This window comes from Perca flavescens, chromosome 6 (assembly GCF_004354835.1).
Source record: "Perca flavescens isolate YP-PL-M2 chromosome 6, PFLA_1.0, whole genome shotgun sequence".
Lineage (NCBI taxonomy): Eukaryota > Metazoa > Chordata > Actinopteri > Perciformes > Percidae > Perca > Perca flavescens.
In genome coordinates, this window is record NC_041336.1 from 15,563,396 (window position 1) to 15,582,125 (window position 18,730).

At 41.4% G+C, this 18,730-nt stretch overlaps 1 protein-coding gene across 2 annotated transcripts in view; it reads left to right on the plus strand.

Annotated features, from left to right (window-relative positions):
- Window positions 1-18,730, plus strand: part of bcam (basal cell adhesion molecule (Lutheran blood group)) — a 54,034-nt gene that overhangs the window by 22,089 nt on the left and 13,215 nt on the right. For both annotated transcript variants that reach the window (XM_028581103.1, XM_028581104.1), the window contains exons 2-9: window positions 12,941-13,068; window positions 13,237-13,450; window positions 15,173-15,246; window positions 15,363-15,459; window positions 15,575-15,757; window positions 17,127-17,248; window positions 17,398-17,539; window positions 18,190-18,305. In XM_028581103.1, coding sequence (XP_028436904.1) covers window positions 12,941-13,068; window positions 13,237-13,450; window positions 15,173-15,246; window positions 15,363-15,459; window positions 15,575-15,757; window positions 17,127-17,248; window positions 17,398-17,539; window positions 18,190-18,305 — 1,076 coding nt within the window. The remainder of the gene's footprint in view (window positions 1-12,940; window positions 13,069-13,236; window positions 13,451-15,172; window positions 15,247-15,362; window positions 15,460-15,574; window positions 15,758-17,126; window positions 17,249-17,397; window positions 17,540-18,189; window positions 18,306-18,730) is intronic.

Sequence of the window (18,730 nt, forward strand, 5' to 3'; positions counted from 1 at the left end):
GAGCAGAAATTTGTTTGCCTGCTTACACCCTTTCCTCACCTTACTACTTTATCTAAAATATTATTTCCCCTCTGGAACAAAAGTGTCTCGGTCTGTTTTTTTACTTAATCAAACACACTGTGAGTTATTGTATTGTTAAACACACACACACACACACACACATACGTACATACATACATACAAACACTGTAATGGAAACACTCCAGTGGGTTGTTTATTACAGTAAATTGGGCATAAGAGCTACCTTACGCTGAGTATTTATCTGCACAGTATGCTAGGAAATGACTTGCAGAATGAATTGATTTAAGGATAGAGGGAGTGGGGAAGCGAGAGAGACAGCCAAGGCTGCAACACTTTGTCCTAACCCTTTTAGTGAGATTAGCTGTAGTCTTAATGTCTCTCCCCTTATTTATACTCTGAGTCAGCCTTTCTTCTCGCCCTCTCACTGACAAATCCATTGTGGCTGTAAAAGAAAGTGTCAATAACTCTTCATTTTGAAAATTTAAAACCATTACAGTAACCAACAGCAGCAACATGAGAGTAGTACAGTCTGTCCTGCAACAGCAGTGACCCTGTTAATGCACAGCTTTTATGCCACTAATCCGAAACAACCTGGAGCCACGAGAGTTTAATATAAACAGAGGGGAAGGACAGTGAATCCTTCCTTGAAAACAGGCTTATTTTGACATAACATCCCTATACACACTGAAAAGTGATGGACAATGATTTTTTTAAATCATTGAGCTGCCACTGCTCTGTAAAATGGAGTAATAAACAATGAAGTACACAACCTAACATGCTCGATAATCGCAAAATGTGGAATATCCTCCTTGAAGATAGTGAAATGATAGATAAGTATCCACAGCCTTTTGATAAAGCACTGAATGATCCACACACTTGACAAGTGTACAGTGTATGTCTTATTTTCAGTGAAATTTCTATAATTTGTTATGTAATGACAGCAATACATTAATATCCAGTGCAAATGTAATCAGTTACACCAAAACAAGTTACTTACACACCACCATACCAGTGAAAACAGTTTAATATTTTATTCTGTGGCTGAGGTGGCACGTGGTCAATTCTGAGAAAATGCCCCCAATGAAATCAGGGTTACCTCGCCTTGGTGTTGGAGACTACAAATACGGAAAAAAACCTGAGTGTGTAGAGTTTGAAAGACTTAAGCAGGAAGAGTCCAAGAAAAGATGCTTTGCATTATAGAAAATGTTGGCGAGTCATCCAATTTTATTAGATAATCGTAAATGTCCCTTTAAAAAAATACAGCAGTGCAGCAGTGAGACACGGCCCAACACTCCCAGTTTGCCCTACCTCAGTTGTCAATCCCTCATCATCCATCTATCCATCCATCATCTTTCGATGGCTGTCCCTTCCCTTATTGGGGTCCTGAAAGGAAATTAAAATCTTTACTGCCTCTCTCATCACTAAAGGCACCTCATTAGGATAACCCATTATGAACGCCAGCGACATTAGCAGCAACATATGCAAGCAGATTGCCTCTGCCAAACATTGCATGTCATTCTGGCCCATTAAAGCGAATCATTTACCTTGATAAATAGGTAGAGGCAGAGGGGAATTGAGAAGACACGCAAGGGACCCTCTCCTTCCCTCACTTCCTCGTTCTTGCTGCTCCAATTTTACCTCCTGCATCTACGAGAGCTTCTGTGCGCAAGTTTCCTTTCTCTGGTTTGATGCTTGTGCCTGCATTTGCATCAGTATCCTCTTGCGTCTGCTTCTTCTCTTCTGTGAGACCCTCTAGCCTTCTCAACTCATCCAAACTTTACATCACACTGCTTAACACTTTCCCAGTCCAACTCTCCTTTTCAATTCTTTTTTTTTTTTCTTCCTTCATTCCTGCCTCCTCTCGGTTTCTTCATTTTATTTTTCACCAGGGGCTTCAAGGAAGGAGGGAATAGCAAGAAAGACTGGGAAAGAGGGGGCAGAAAAGGACAGGGTGTGTTAATTGGAGTGCCTGAGGCGAGAGGGGTGGAAGAGAGGGAGAAGAGAGAAAGGAGGCCCAGATTTAGGGGCCCAGAAACATTAAATATTAAGACCTTTTCTCATCTCTGCCCCTTAAGTGACATCTACTGATTGGGTTCTCTCTCTCAGTCGATCAGGACACACACACACACACACACACACACACACACACACACACACACACTCACTCTTTTTCTCCGTTCACCAAATTGAGTATCCTCTGAAAATGAAAGGCAGCCAGGAGACGACATAGTGCGGTAATTGGCGGACCTTCTCTGTTTTGTGCCCTTTGGTTGGAAAGGTAATGAAATTCCTCTTGATATTTTTATCCGATCTTGCATGTCATTCACCGTTATATGGCCTTGCTTTGTTACCTCCACTGTATTTAGACCCAAAAGTGAGCTCTAATAGGAGCAAGACACTGGCTATTGTCGTGCTAACTCACTGTTAATGGAGTCACATATAATGGCAGTGGATTGTGTCAGCTAAAAGATATTAGCTTTATAAATGGCCTAGATATTCGGTGTGAGGGATGATTTCAATTTTACTCAGCTTGCTGTAATGGGGTAGGACACTCAGACAATCCTTTGGTTTATCAGTGAGACAATATATCATAGCTACTTTTGCAGAAGCACTTACACAGCACTAAAACTCACAAGACTCATGTATTCACAGCTCTATTTTTAATCTCTTTATAAAACATCTTGGCTTTGTTTTATTTATTTTTTCAACCGTCTGCAGTACTACAATGTCAGCACCACAAATTCATATTCTACTCATGCGCCCTCTCTCCTGTTTTTTTTTCTTCTCCTTCCTTTTTGTTTTCTCCTCGTTCTCGTACCATTTATCCTTGTCTTGTGTATCCTTTTCTGCTCCTGACTCACTGGCTCATGTTCGAAGAGGACAAACCCCCCCCCCCCCACCCACACACTCACACACACACAAACACACAATCATTGACCTTACAGCTCTAAACTTTCCTGTTTGAATGGGGTTGACTTCTCACCCCGTTGCCAGGACGACAGGACCAGCAAGGGTGAATTTCCTGGTAGACAAAAGAGTGTGTGAGGGGCCGACCTTGTAGCCCACTTCACACTGTTTGTCTTGAGCCCCTAAACTGCCGTGAGATGACACAACACACAGCCCAGTAAAGCTGTGATTTATTTGTCGCAACTGCGCACACTGTGATGTTACCTCTCTGCCCTCCACTCGAATACAACAGACACTTTTATACACAAAGAAATCCACACACCCGCAGCTTGGCTGGCAGACATCATTTGCAGAGTCATTGAACTCTGCGATGACTTGTGGCTCTGCATTTTATTGCATTGTGTAGGACACAGATGCTAATATTGTGGAGAAGACTGATGTGTACCCAGGCTAATTGCTAATAGCCTTATGTTTGACTCAGCTGCATTACGTCAACGTCAAGTCCCCGGGAACATCAGACCTCTCCTAAACTCGTGTCCTTGTTCTTCTGACGCCGTCCTCTGTCTCTCCGCTCTCGTTTTAAAACAAGTTCAACTCATGAATCCAAATGAAGTTAAACGTGTTTTAAGTGCTAATCACATCAGCTTCACACATCAGACATGATAGAGGTAACGGATCTCAAGCAAGAAGGTTAATATAGGAACCTGACAGAAGAGACAAATGAAGCTAATACAGAAACTTTAGAGGACTAAAACAGAACAATTAAAGGTTAGGCTACAGGATTCTTATCTAACAAATGTTCAAAATCTATTTTCCCAAGCAGTCTCTTCTTTGCCCCATCTCATATTTTCTATCTAGAGCAGACACACAAAGCGGTTAAACCCAGTCTCCTCCGCTAGACTCATGACCTCCACAACCAGCTGCAACTTGAATGTGTGTGTGTGCGTGTGTGTGTGTTGCCGCAGGGTCCTAGGTGTGAATTTTTCTTCTACTCTGGTGGTACATTGGTACAAGCCCTGACAGGAAGACAGACAGCCCCCCCCCCCTTCATATCCTGTGATTTTGGTGCAAGGGCTCAGCATGTGGTTTCTGAACATCCGGGATCAGTCTATCTCGCCTTTAATCAAACAACCCTCTGCCCTTTCCCAACACATAAAGCTATCACACACAACCCTCATAAAAAGAACACAGGCCTACAAAAACACAATAAAATTGGAGCACCAAATATATTATTGTTTGACTCCAATTAGAGTCCCAGATATCATCTTTGAAGCACACTAGACCTCGGCTGTCGACTTGGGGAGTCATGACTGCAGAAGCCTTTGACTGGCTTGTGAACGGTCAGATGAGATTTACAAGACTGAGGATGACTCTGATTGCTGTAATCGGTACTTCAGAGTTCTTCCATCCATGTGTTACTGAGCAAAAAAAAAAATCCTTACGTTTTTTAGGGGATTCTTGTGAAATGACAGTAAGAGTTGTTGAAAACTTGCAAGAGTTTCTTTTAACTTCAAACTTCTGTAACCTTCAAATTTAACTTTCTTTGGTGACGATGGAATAACTAATACATTTTAGAGGATATTATATGCTTTGTCAGACTGCAGTGTTTGCAGCGGCAAAAATGTGGTGGGAACGGGACTCAGCTGGTGCAGTTATTTCATGGCCTTTGCGGTATTTGAGAGCTCTTCTTGGCATATTATATATATATATATATATATATATATATATACTATCCAACTGTCCTTCTTGCATTGGCTTTCTGTCTCTACCCTTTTCTGTCTCCTCCTTTTCACTTTCTGTCTATTTCTGTCTTTTACTCTTACTTATAAATACAGTAAATAACAATGGGATTCTAATTAGCATTAGATACATATCACTGCCTTCCTCTCAAAGGTCAACACTTGGCTGGACACCAACAGGTCATCACAGCACTTGGTCTACTATGCATGGCCTTTGTATGGATACACTTGCCATTGGAAGTATCTAAGGAGACAGACTGTCTCAGACAGACAGTCTGGTTTTCACTGTATGTGTTTTTATTTTTTTGTCTCCTTGGTTGCTAAAAGTTTTACTTCTACAAACCAGTTGGGAAACTTCCTCTCTCTCTCTCTCTCTCTCTCTCTCTCTCTCTCTCTCTCTCTCTCTCTCTCTCTCTTTCTCCCTGTCTATCATATCCGTGGCTCTGTGTGTCTCACTGTGCCTGTCTTTCTCACTCTCTCCCTTGCCCTCTGCATGTGGCATTCATTGTTGGTGAGTGTGTGGTGGCGGAGGGGCGGAGGGGGTGTTTTGCAGCAGCTGCTCCTGCACTGCACCTGTTCTTGTTTCATCAGCCAGGCGTTGACGGGCTCCAGGCCTTACATGGACCCACCCCGACACTGGTCTGCCTGACCAGTATATATATATATATATATATATATTAGGGCTGTCAATCAATTAAAAAAAATTAACTAATTAAGTGCACAATTTGCTGTAATTAATCGCGATTAATCGCTTTTTTAAATTGAGACTGAAGCTTGTAATAATGGATATTTAAATGCTAAATCACTTAACTTTGCAAATATGAAGAAAAAAACAAACAAGGAAAGGTTCTGCTAAGTTCAGAATGTTTAATATCTTTCAGAACAACAGCAGCAACAATTTGGCTTAGTCCTGCTGAAGGCTGCTGAAACAGCTAGAAACTGTCTGACTTGAGAGCAGATTTTTGTCACCGTCCCCGGCTGCTGTCGCCTGCTCTCGTCTACTTTACAGGCGAGGCGCAGTTCATCCCCAAGAGCCTATGTTCAGTCGCCGGCAGGACAGTCGGGACTCACCCGGAAATGGCGAGCGGAATGAGGTGACTAGTCTCTCAAAATCTGACAAAAATCTTCTAAACTGACCTTTGTTGAGCTGAAATGAAGACAGATTCAGCAACTGCACGGCCTATTTCTTGCTTAAAATGTCTTCAGAAACATGTTTCAGTGAACTATTTTAGTACAATATGAGATCGTATTCTGAACAGCCGCCATGACAGTCTGGCTCTCAATATCCGGAGAAAACAAACCCATGTGACGCGTTCGTCCAATCAGCTGCATTGAACACAGCTGCGTTAATTTCGTTAATTTGTTTTAACGAGTTAAATATTAAAAAATTAACGCAAAAATTAACGCGTTAATTTTGACAGCCCTGATATATATATATATATATATATATATATACACACACACACTCTGACCACTACTCATCTCAAACTGTCACCTATAAGAGGGAACATAGTTTTCAACAGAATTGCACAGACCTAACTTGCACCTTTAATATATTTATATATTTATATATGACAAAAACGTCCAACGTCACACGCTTAGGCAAACAATAAACGGTTGGGTTTAGGAAGGAAACATTGGGGAAGGCTTAAAAAAAAAAAAAAAAAAACGGTTGAAAAACACCACAAGCGGGACGCAATCCCAGCTCTCCTGGGTGAAAGTCCTGTGTGTTACCCATCCGCCACCCCAACCAACCTTCCTCCGCAGACTTACGTCCTTTCATACTACTCGCTATGGTGAAAATTCACACGTAATGTAGGTCTATGGCAGCCAAACAGCGTTGATAAACACGCTAAAAAGCGAGTATGCGTCTTGAAAAAAACATCGAAATGGCAAACGAATTGTCTTTATGAGATCAGTCTGAATATATTATTTGCAAATGGCAACAACATACAGTAGCTTTAACTCCATTAGCAAACAGTGCCTTCTTCCAAGTGAGCCTCCACTAAAGAGCCTGGTTCTGTTTATTTTTCCGCCTCACAGCTGGCCCTCTTGGGTACATTTCCGAGATGGATTGAGTTTGTCCTCTAAAGTGAAACTCAGTAAACAAACTGCATTTCCTGAGGAGTGTTCCCATCTTGCAGGGCAGGCAGACTAATGTGATTGCTGAGCGAATGTGAAAGGCCCATAAACTCACGATTTTGGTGGGATCCAGTCTACAACATTAACAGGCCATTATCAGTGTGAGAGGGCTGAGGGCAACCTGCCACGCCCCGTTACCACAACCGTACTCTTATACACAGAGCCTCATGCTCATGATGATGATGTGAGTCAGTCAATCTTTGTCTGTGGTGGTGATAGTAACCATCACAACATGTGGTGGGAGTGAAGCCCCATTTATACTTGTGGGAATGCTTTTATAGCTCAGTAATTAATTTCACTCATTGGCAACACCACAGCTACACTAGACAGATGTATCAGGTTGTGTGGTGCTTTTACGTACCCCAAAGTAACTGTTTACATTCTTTTATTTAATTTCTGATAGAGAGTGAGACTCCTGGTGAACTTTGCAGTCGAGATTGCTTCATTAGATCACAAAGTATGTCTCCAGTTACTGAAAATGTGAAGATTCATTCCTTGGTGTTGTCTTCACCATCAACAGTCACATTCAGTGTGGCACGTGAAACGTAGAACAGATCTACGTAGAACGTAGATTTGCTGCTTTGTCTGATATGATATCTTTAGGGTTTAGAGTGTTGGTCAGACAAAACAATGATGATGATGGCATCACCATGGACTTTAAGAAATTGTGATGTTGTGTGAACTGAGAAAAATAATCTTAAAATTGAAAGGTAATGGGGAGAAAAACATGAGTTGCACCTCAATATGTGGTTGTCGTTGTAGCCCTGATGTGTAGTAACATTTTTGAGGAGGTGCATGTGAGCTGTGCTCTTGCAGCGGAGTATGTAGCCTATATATATATATATATATATATATATATATATAGAGAGAGAGAGAGAGAGAGAATTTTAGGGAATTTATATTGAAAAATAAACCATTAAATGGCACTTTCTGGAGAGTTTTGTGCAAAGAAATGGAGAAATCGAGTCTTACATGATATGTGCAAAACTGCAAGGTTTAGAGCCCATACTTTGCATTGTCGTAGTATCAACAGGTATTAAGGCATTTAGCATTGACATTACTGTTAATCAGTCATCACTTGATTGCACATTGTATTACCTTGTTATGATATAAGAAGTGACCCATACAATGTGCCACATGAAGAAACAGTGCAGCGTATGACAGTAGCAACAGCTGGGAAGATTTGGGTCTGTGGTGAACAGGTCCACCTCACACAAACTTCCTTCTCCCATCCTCTCACTTTACTACTACTACTACTACAACACACACACACACACACACACACACACACACACACACACACACACAAACACACACACACAGGCAGCAGTGACCCGCAGCTCATGAGATTTTTTTATTCAAGGATATATATATATATATATATATATATATATATATATATATATATATATATATAATATTAAGTATAAAGAGATTTAGAAATCATTTAAAACACACTGGAAGAGGTGCTGATCAGTGGAAAGTGATGAATAAAAATGAGGAAGTTATTGTTATGTGTTGTTTTTTTTATGACTGCTTGCTGAAAGTGACTCAGCTCTTGTGACATTGAGGCTGAAGGTGTCTTCTGCTGCAGGACGCCGTTTGCTTTGCCAACAGTCAAACACACTAATCCTGTTAGAGCCCAAGGATGTTTAGAACCGCACACACATAAACACACACACAAACAGGTACACACACACACACACACACACACATCTTCTGACATTCCTCATCCATCGGGTACCACGTTGCACTGTTCTTTTCAGCTTTTCACTCACCTCATAAATCAAGTCTTCTGTACACTCCTATTCCCAGTCTTGGCACTGGTGCAGATCTTTATGCTCTATCTCTGTGATGCATGCTGACTATAATCTAACACATTTCCCTCGCACCCCTAGCACCATCATCAAGGTGTATACAGTAGACTTAAATAAAGGCTGAGTTGCCCAGAAGATCCATTACTGTTTGGTAGAGAGGTATTTGGGTTAGCAGGGAGACAAGCAGGTACTATCAGTGAAAGGAGGTTCATGGTGGCTTCATAAATAGACTCTAGTTGGGTGACATCCATGTAGGTACAGTAACACACACACACACACACACACACACACACACACACACACACACACACACACACACAGTTTTCATTCTCACACTCTCCCTTCCACCCCATTTTCTTAATTTCTTTGTGCCCTTCTTCTTCCATCTCGCATTTTCCTTTTCTTTCTCCTTTCTCTTTCCGTCTTTCAAACACACACACATGGGTGGATGAGACACACAAGCGAGTTAGAGCACTGGGTATTAAAGAATGCTCTTTGAGAATGAGGGATAAAAAGAAAGAGAGTCAGAGAGAGGGAGGGAGAGGCTCCTGGTTTGATGTCCAGAATACGACAGTAGGTGAAGGGAGAACAACAGAGGACAAGAGGAGAGTAGAAAGGATCCAGCTGGTTCTTTTTATAATGAGGCGCCCGCCTTGTGTGTGTGTCGTTGTGTGTGTTGGAAAGAGAGAGAGGGTGAAAGAGAAAAAGGCAGAAAGAGACAAACACAGAGAGAGTATTAAAGATGGTTTCACATTAACTTTTCAGTAGATGTGGGACTGACATGACTCTCTGGGTCTGCTCCACTCTGCTTTGACTGCAGACTTGGATCTTTCTTTTTTCTACACACACTGTACTTAACCCTAGCTTTTTGGGGTGGTGTGTTTGCTCATAAATATTGCATGCATTATAGATATACTGTAAGAGTGTATGTGTGTGTATCTGTACACAGGTCACAGTCTGACCGTCTCGTCCCCATCTGTCTTTCTACCCGGTCACGCACCCCATCACAGACCACCTCACACACCACCTCACACACACTTTTCCTCTCTTTGACTAAATCCGATTATCTGGCCTGCGTCAGCTAACGAGACCCCCATGTAGCTAGTCGCCCCCCTCCAACAGCCCCAGCCACTCTCTTTCTTTCTCTCCCTCAGCCTGCACACAAACGCGCGCACGCACACACACACGCACGCTCAGATTGGACAGAGGACTCCCCTAATTATGCTTTAATTGTCCGTCTCTGTATCTCCAGCTGCCTCGTGTGTAAAACACAGAGCAGCGGCCTGACTGATCACTCTGGACCAAAACATATTGTGAATGACACCAAAAGATGTGTGGGAAATAGAAAAGGGTGAGACAGATAATAAAATCAACTGGGAGGGGGAGAGGAAGAGGTTGGTAGAGACAGAAAGATGTGGTACAGATGGACTCTTTTAAAATACATTTTTATCACATATCATTGCTTTAACTGCCTCTCAGTAGCTCTGTTTACATGCATGTAGTAACCCAGCAACTGTGCACACTACAACAAGTGAGAGGAAAGTATCAAACCCTTCAAAACATCCTCACTAGGTCGTTTGTTCTGTGCTATGTGCAAACACTTTCCGCATAGACTAGTAGGTAACTAATATTAATTATATTACTATAAAAATATTATAATGAAAGACCAAATTAAGGCTTGTAGCTGCTCTAAAAGTGAGGATTCAGCTATTTAATTATGTTCCATTATAGCTGGCAGATTTGTGTCAGAGACTGAAAAAAGACTAACACACAGTTACTGTGTTTTCACAGGAAGTGAATGTGATCAGTGCTGTGTGACTTGCACAGCTAAAACATTGTACTCAGCAGATGAATACATGATTGCTCATGTGAAATACAATGGCTTCACATTGAGTTAATAATTCAGTTTTTCAGCTGATGGAAAACTAGATTTCTCACAACCATTGTCCAACCTTAAACTGGAGATTTAGTAACCGAGTTAAGGTTTTGGCTGTCTGTGCATGTGCCAGTAAGTCACTTCATTTTATGTGGTATGTGTGCGATTGTGTATTTTTCCCATGCACCACTTAACAGTGACTTTTAAATCCTGAGTCCCTGCCTAAAAGTGCAGCTCTTGGTTTACTCACACATTCTTGTTCGTTTGCTTGTCTGGCTCGCTGTTTGTGTTGGGGCAGACACAGAGGAGGATTTTCTTCTGGGCTACATCCCTCTTACAGGCTCGAAACATGAGACTTGGTTTGTAAAACTAATGTTTCACTTCAGAGCCACTAAGCCAATAGAACAACTTATTTAGAGAGAGAGAGATAGAGGGATACTGGATAGGGGTGAAGATAAAAAAAAGAAAAGAAAATGAGAGGCTCGATAAAAATAGAGGCAAAGGAAGTGAAAAAGTAAATCAAGAAGTGAAAGAATACATCCGTGGAGAGACATGAGATCTTCTCATCAAGTGTCAGCGCCTGACTGACCTTTGACCTCCGTGTGGTTTGTGGGTCATAGTGAATCACAGCATCTGACCCCAGCGGAATGCGTCTCACTAACACTCATAGCAGCACAGTGTGTATTTTTGACAGCTCTCCCTATTATTTCCTCTTTCCCTTCTTTCCCTTCCATCCATGCTTTGCTCTCTTTCTTCCTCACAGTAGAGTGATAACAAGGTGGCCATCCCTTAGCTCCTCTCATCTCGCTTTAGACATTTTGAGCAAACACTCTTTCATCTTCCCTGTGCGCATTTTTCTGCCCTGCTTTTAAAACAAGCCCGTCAAACAACTATGATTCCCAGAGGTCCATCCTCCCCACTCTTGGCAAGTTTCTCACAACAAGTAAATTATTTAAGTGCAGATTTTGTAGTCCAGAAATTGATAACATGATTAATTTATGTAATCATACAGAGTGTGGGGCTGGGTTGTTCATTAGCAACACATATTAATATTAATATTAGATCTCTGGCTTTTTAATCATACTTAATGTTTGCAGCATAGAACAATTTTTGTAAATGTTGAGTAGTTGTTTACTGTTGCTTCCCTGATGCATCCATTATTTAATGTATAAAGACATTTTTCTAGTTGTAGTTTATTTCAGTAAAAGTTTTCATATACTCCCGCTAAGTCCATATCAAGTTGCATAGACTATCAAGTCAAGTCAAGGAAACTTTATTATCCCCGAGGGGCAATTTGGTTTACAGCCGTAACACAGTACAGTACCACACACCATACAAGCAATGTAGAAATCACAAAACACAGGTAGACAGTAAAAAAAATAATACAAAAACAACTGGAGCTTCCCATTCAACAAGTAAATAGATGAATAAAACAATTAAACTACACTACCATCATTTGTTTAAAAGGCTGATGGCTAAATAGTGGATTAAAGGCTGTGAAATATGTCTTCCATATCATGATAACTTACTTCATTGATTTGTTAGTCAAGACTGCAAAATTGATTTGACAGTTTAACCCCAGTCACTTAAACAACACTCCACTGCCTTCACATGTTACTATACTCCATGAGTAATGACACGATGTGCTGCAGTGACTTCATTAGCACAAATGGAGCTCCTTCCCTATCCTTCAGCTCTCCGTCCTTCCCCTCCCTTTTTTCCCCGCCTCTCCTCTGAGTAATTCTCCAAAGCTAGATTGTACAGAGAATTAGAGAGTTATAGTGTTCCCTATCCCCACTGGAACTAGTTTTGTCCCCTAGTTGCTACTCTCTCCCATTGATATCTTGGACACTCTGTGCATCCTAATGTCTCTATTGAATGGAGAACACTGACAGTGATAAGGGCCTTCCGGTTCCCCTCGGGGTCTCTTAACAGTTTTTACTGCTGTTCATGCACCTTTGAGGGAATACTGATACGTAGAACTCGCCATCCTTTGCAGCGAACGGCTGCTGTTGTCTGTTTGGATTTACAGCGGTTACAATAGATTCCATTGGAGAGCCAAAGTCATGGCAAAAAACATGCCAAAACATCCATAAAAACTTCTCAAGCCACTCCTGCAACACTATCCACTTATTTGCCATTGATCTATATGTGTACTATGTTCCAAACACCAGTTAGTAGTCATTGTGGTTTTATTATTTACTCCTGTCCCACTTCCAGATGCAATATACAGTACTGAACTACTGAGGTGTTTGTGTCTTTTCCAGTTACTGTATATGTATTTGAACATTACCAATACTATCATGCCATACTTTTCGTATACCAGCCTGTCATGTCTGGTATTGATGCAACACGTTAACACATCACTACCAGTCCTTCTGGCTTCCCATGCTTGAGTCTCTTTTTAATCGTCTGTCTCTGTGTGTTTTTCTCTGCAGTTTGTAGTGGGTCCGTGACCGTGAATGTGACTCCTAAAGTGGAGGTGTTGAAAGATGATACTGCCAAACTGCCCTGCACATATACCGTCTCACCATCATCAAGCAACACTGTTGTTGAGTGGTACATTGTAAGTCATTTCCAGTTAATAATGTTCTTTATTCAGATATTTTTAGACAGAAAAAAAAGCATTTTTGTAGTTTCTCCTTCTTACTGTTTGTTTCTCCTTCTTTTTAATTCCTCCTCATGTTTCGTCCACCCTCTTTCCATATCTCCTTCTTTACTTTCATACATGCAGGAGGAGCAGGGAACCAGGAAGCGTGTGGCTTTTACCCAGGGTGGTCAGGGAAAAAGCGATGACGGCACCGTTCTGACCGGGCGGGTCACTATCGGACAGGACTTCACCTTGACCATCTCCTCGGTTCAACCCTCCGATGAGCTCGTCTTCTTCTGCCAGGTCACCGCTGGCCCGGCTGGAGTTGGAGATGGCCTCACGATGCTCAAAGTCTTCTGTGAGTCGGCCAGTGCCCTTTGGCCTTTTATATGACTTCAACATGACCTCTACCCCCCGCTCAATCACTTTCCCATCAGTTGTTGATATGTGGAATTTATGACTTGTTTTGTTACCGTCCCTGGGTTTATGGCTTTAATCTAAACTGCATGCGTGTCCATGCTTACTTTCACTTAGAAGTGGCCTAATTGTACTTAATGCATGTAATGCATTTTGCTGATTACATTTCACACATACTCTAAGTTACTCCATGCAAAACCTCTTTATAGGAGCTCTATATAGTATCGTATAAAGTACGATTTGTCACAATCGTCTACGTGTGTAAAGAATAGAGCACACTTCAGCTATTATTTTTTTATCATGTGGAAGACTTTGGAACCTTTTTCAATGCCTGGGGTTACCACTTTCCTTTGATAAGTTGCCCAGAGGTCAATTAACCGCAATCTAATCCCTCTTGACACAATTGATGAATAGTTCAATCACACCTGTCATGTCTCATATAGCTCATCTTAATAACGGCACAGATTTATTACCAAAGCGCTAAAGGCTGACCCCTGCTGCAGTCCACTGTGTCCTTCCCCCTCCCACAGCAACCCCTGAGCAGACATCAGTCATACTTTTAGAATTTAGTGGCCTAAATGAATACGATTAATTTACATTTTGGATTGGACTGATAAATTAGAGTTGGATCGGGAGTATAACAAAACAACCCTTTCTTTAGTCAAGCTCCCACTTGAAAAAGAGATTACAAGTTAACCATTAACATCTATGCACTCAGAAGCTTTGAAGTTTAAAGCAATCTCATAAAATAAGCTATTAATTGTGAATGAGCCAGTCAGTGGTTGACAATACCTCAATGCGGGTTCACAACCAGCACATTATTCTTTGTTCACATTTGACCACTTGACTCAATGGGGGATAAGTTAAAGTGTGTCTGTCTTGCCTTAACTTAATAGGACTGACTTATGAGGTCTCATGAAGGTTGAGCTGTAGCAGTGAAAGCCTGGTTTTTCTCTCTCGGGTAGAGGGTAAACAGTATGTCTCCTAAGCAAAAACACACTATAAGAGAATAAAAATAACACTGCCTGTACGTCTCTGTGAGTCTTAACTCTCATAACATTTAAATGACTTGAGGACTACGCTAAAAACCTTTATTTGGCTGAATGTAAGAGGTTGCAAAAGAGAGTTTTAGTCCTTTTTTATAATTACTATGCATACATATGGCTGCTTGCTTTACGCGGAAAGGGAATGGCTAAAGAAATGCTTCAGCAGTTTTGGGAGCAATGTAACAAAAAGGAGTAAATGCAAAGAATCGAGTGAGTGAGTGAGTGAGACAGAGAGAGGAATACTCATCTACTGTTTATTTTTTATAAGCAGTCAGCAGCTGTGGGCAGTGATAAGATGACCTTGCATTTGAACAAGTGAGCTCGGGAATAAAGCAGAGAAACAAGTAGGGACACCCACAACTGTGGCTGTGTGTGTGGGTGTGTGAGCCAGGGAGTGGAGGAGTGTTTTTTTTTATTATTTGACCCTTATCAGTTCATGTGAACTAGGTCACACTGGAATAATGTAAAGCAGGATATTTACTGCTCAACTTAATTAACAAGGTTAGCAGCAGGCATGTGGGTTGGATTGCATATATAGAAGTATATATATATATAGAAATGTTTTTCTTCCAGTGAATCATAATATTGATTTCCAACTTTCCTTTTTTCTGTCTCAGTTGCTCCAGAGAAGCCAGAACTCACCAAGCCGTCAAGTCAGGCTATTACGGCGGGAGAGACTACCAGCTCTGAGGTGTGTGTGCAATTGTATGCATCCTGTGTGTGAGTTTTTCATTTCCTATGAACACTGAAAGAATGTTTTCAGTCGACTTTCTTTTGTCCCTACCTGCATTTGTTCATGTGTATCAGATTGGTACCTGTGTGACGAAGAACGGACATCCCCAGCCGAGAATTATCTGGTTTAAAGATGACAAGCCCCTACCTGAGGTCAAGGACAGGAAAGAGAGTAAGTGCCATCAGGCTGTTTGTTAGAATTTCATGAACAAATATATAGTCTAATATCACATGCAGTGCAAAGCTTGGAGGATGATCTGTTTGCTTCCTTGGCTCCTTTCTGTTAGAGACCTACATGATTCCCTCGGTGGTGAAGGAGGCCTCTGGTCTCTCTACCGTCAAGAGCACATTATACATGCAGCCCACCAAGGCGGACAAGGACTCTGTGTTCCAGTGCACCGTGGAGTACAGCATGCCTGGAGACCAGAACCCAAAGAAGGTGTCCAACACCATCACCATCAACCTCAACTGTGAGTGGAAAGGAAGGACAAGAGTTTAAATTAGTGAGCTTTACAGGTGCTCCGAACAGAGCCAAGCTAGCTGTTTCCTCGTTTTCAGTATTTATGCTAAGCTAAGCAATCCCACTGCTGGCTGTAGCCTTATATTTCCTGGACAGACGTGAATGGTATCGATCCTCTCATCTCTTAGCAAGACACTGAATAAATGTATTTCCCAAAATGTCAAACTATTGCTTTAAATGTCAACGACCACTTCAGCACCTCCAAACTTTTTTTTTAGCAGTGTGAGTTAGCTGCTTGGTTATCAAGGGACAGTTTCTTATCAGACCAGGCACATAAAAAGAGAAAAAGGGACAAATCACTAAAAAGATAATAATAAAAGACTCCAGACTTTTTTGCTATTGTGCTTATTTGCTCTGCTATTTTACTGTACGTCCGTGAGCTATGATTGTGCTAGTAAACACATACGATATTTGCATAATATGGTTTATTATGTCATGCCATGAAAGATGTGTTGGGGCACCTCAATTTTGAGGTAAGTTGTTCCATATTATAATAAGAAGAGTCAACAGCCATGCTGGTTGCTCTGTGAGGCTGTTGGCACAGCGGCGCTTCAAGCTAAATGCTATCATTATATCATCTATATCAATCGTGCAATCACAATGACAGTGCTAACGTGCTGATGTTTAGCAGGTTTAATGTTTATCATTTGCACCACCTTTGTTTAGTGTGTTAGCATACTAACATTTGCTAATTAGCAATAAAACAAAGTACAACTGAGCCAAATAGGAATGTCATTTGTTTTGCAGGTATTTTGTCAAAAAACAAAGCATTGGACAAATTGAAATTTGGACTTGATGATGGCGCTATATAAAAAGTCAGGGGATTACCAACAGTTGATTCTGAGGGAGGCATGAATGTCTGTACAACAATTCCTCCTATAGTTGTCAAGACATTTCACCGAAAGCCCAAAATATCAACCTCCTGGTGGCGCTAGAGGAAAAAGTCAGGGGGTCACAAAAGTCATTAGGATTTATCCTCTGGGGACCATTACGGTCTCTACACAATTTGATGACAATTCATCCAATAGTTGTTGAGATATTTTAGTCTGGACCCAAGTAGTGAACCGACTCACATTCATAAGGAGCCTAAAAAGGCTAAAGGAAATTAATCTATTTATTTATGCATTATCTGTAAGCCGCTCTCTGTCCTCTCTGTCCATCTTCATGCTCTTTGAAATTAAACATTGTCAACAAACAGCTATTAGTGTTATCATCCCATCTGGAATGTCTTGAGTATGTTGATGACATACTGTATAACAGTGTAAATGTATCCAAAGGAGGAATTTTCACCTGTTCCATGTCTGTTCTCGTCCATCTAGATCCATCTGAGAAAGCGACTTTTTCTCTACTCAACAGTAGTCCAGTCAAAGAGGGCGATACTGTTACCATGAAGTGTGAGACTGACGGAAACCCTCAGCCCGAGTTTGAGATTACTAAAGATGTACGTGTCAGTTTGTTTAAGAGAGTTTTTTCTGCTTGTGCTATATGTATCCCAACTTTTTTTATACAAGTTTGATTATCTTTGCTACTCTCTCACTCAGTCAGTACTCGTGTCTCTCTCTCTGCCAATCCCTGCCCTTCCACTTTCAGGGAAAAGACACCAATGGTCAGGGTGGTGTCCTGCTGCTGAAGTCTGTCAAGCGCACAGATAGTGGTGTGTACATGTGCAAAGCCACAGACTTTGATAACCTGGAGGCTGACCTGAGTGGAACGATCACCCTCACTGTCAACTGTGAGTGAGCCACCCACACTCACACACACACACACACACACACACACACACACACACACACACACACACACACACACACACACACACACACACAAACACAAACACACACACACACACACACACAAACACACACACACACACACAACTGCAGGACAAGGAAACATAAAGAACAATTAACCTCCTGTTTGTGCAGTTTCAGCTTTGCGGTAAGCCTTTCTTTTCATCAGTAAATCATAGAATTAAAAGGGTTAGAATGGAATGAGCTTTAATGGAATCCTTTCAGGAGGCCAATATCCAATTCAATTTTTCACAGTTCATCTGTTACTTTAATGCTATCCCAACTACACTCCCTAATTTGATTTTATCACACACATTAAGCAGAGATAGCCTAGAAATAGCATGGAATAAGCTTAACGTGGGCTTCGAAATGGGCTTAACTTCAGAGTAAGTGCATTAGCTTTGTACTTAATAAAAAATGTTTTATATATTCTGCTTGGTAGGGTCGTTTTAACAACCTTATTACATGGTTGTTCAAGCAATGAGAAGCATTTTGATTTCAAGGGCACTTCTTTATCTCCTTAGAATGTATGGAAGGCCTCAGATTTAATGTGTCTTCCTCTCGCTCAATTGCTTTCCATTTTCTTTGTCAGACATCGACCCAGTGAGCATCAGCCCTGCCCAACCTCAAGTCGTCATGCTTGGAGACAAAGTGGAGTGGCAGTGTAAAACGAAGGCCTCTGCTGGGCACACTGTTCAGTGGAAAAAGGTGTGCACCATTTCCTTCTCAACCTTCCTTTCCTTCTTTCATGGAAAACTGATGTATTTCTGGGAACACAGAGCATTGCTCTATTCATCACCTTCCCACCTAATTATTTCAGAGCATACTTAGATAATGATTATTCAAAAGCGAACCTGTCATTCTTGCATATTAACAGCAACAGCTCAATGTTGAACAAGTATTCAGTCCTTTCTGGGGCTCCATATTTGGACATATTGTGATTCTGATTCCGCTTTGATGCAATATTTTGTTCCCAGACTAAATTTCATATTGTGACACATACAGTAACTTCCATAGTGTGCAGCTGCCATCCAACACTGGAGCCTTTGGATTGGGAGCATTGCTCCCTTTAAAGACAGTTGTGGCCCTGCTACACAAGCTGCATTGTGTCCAATTGTAGCAACTGGAGAAGA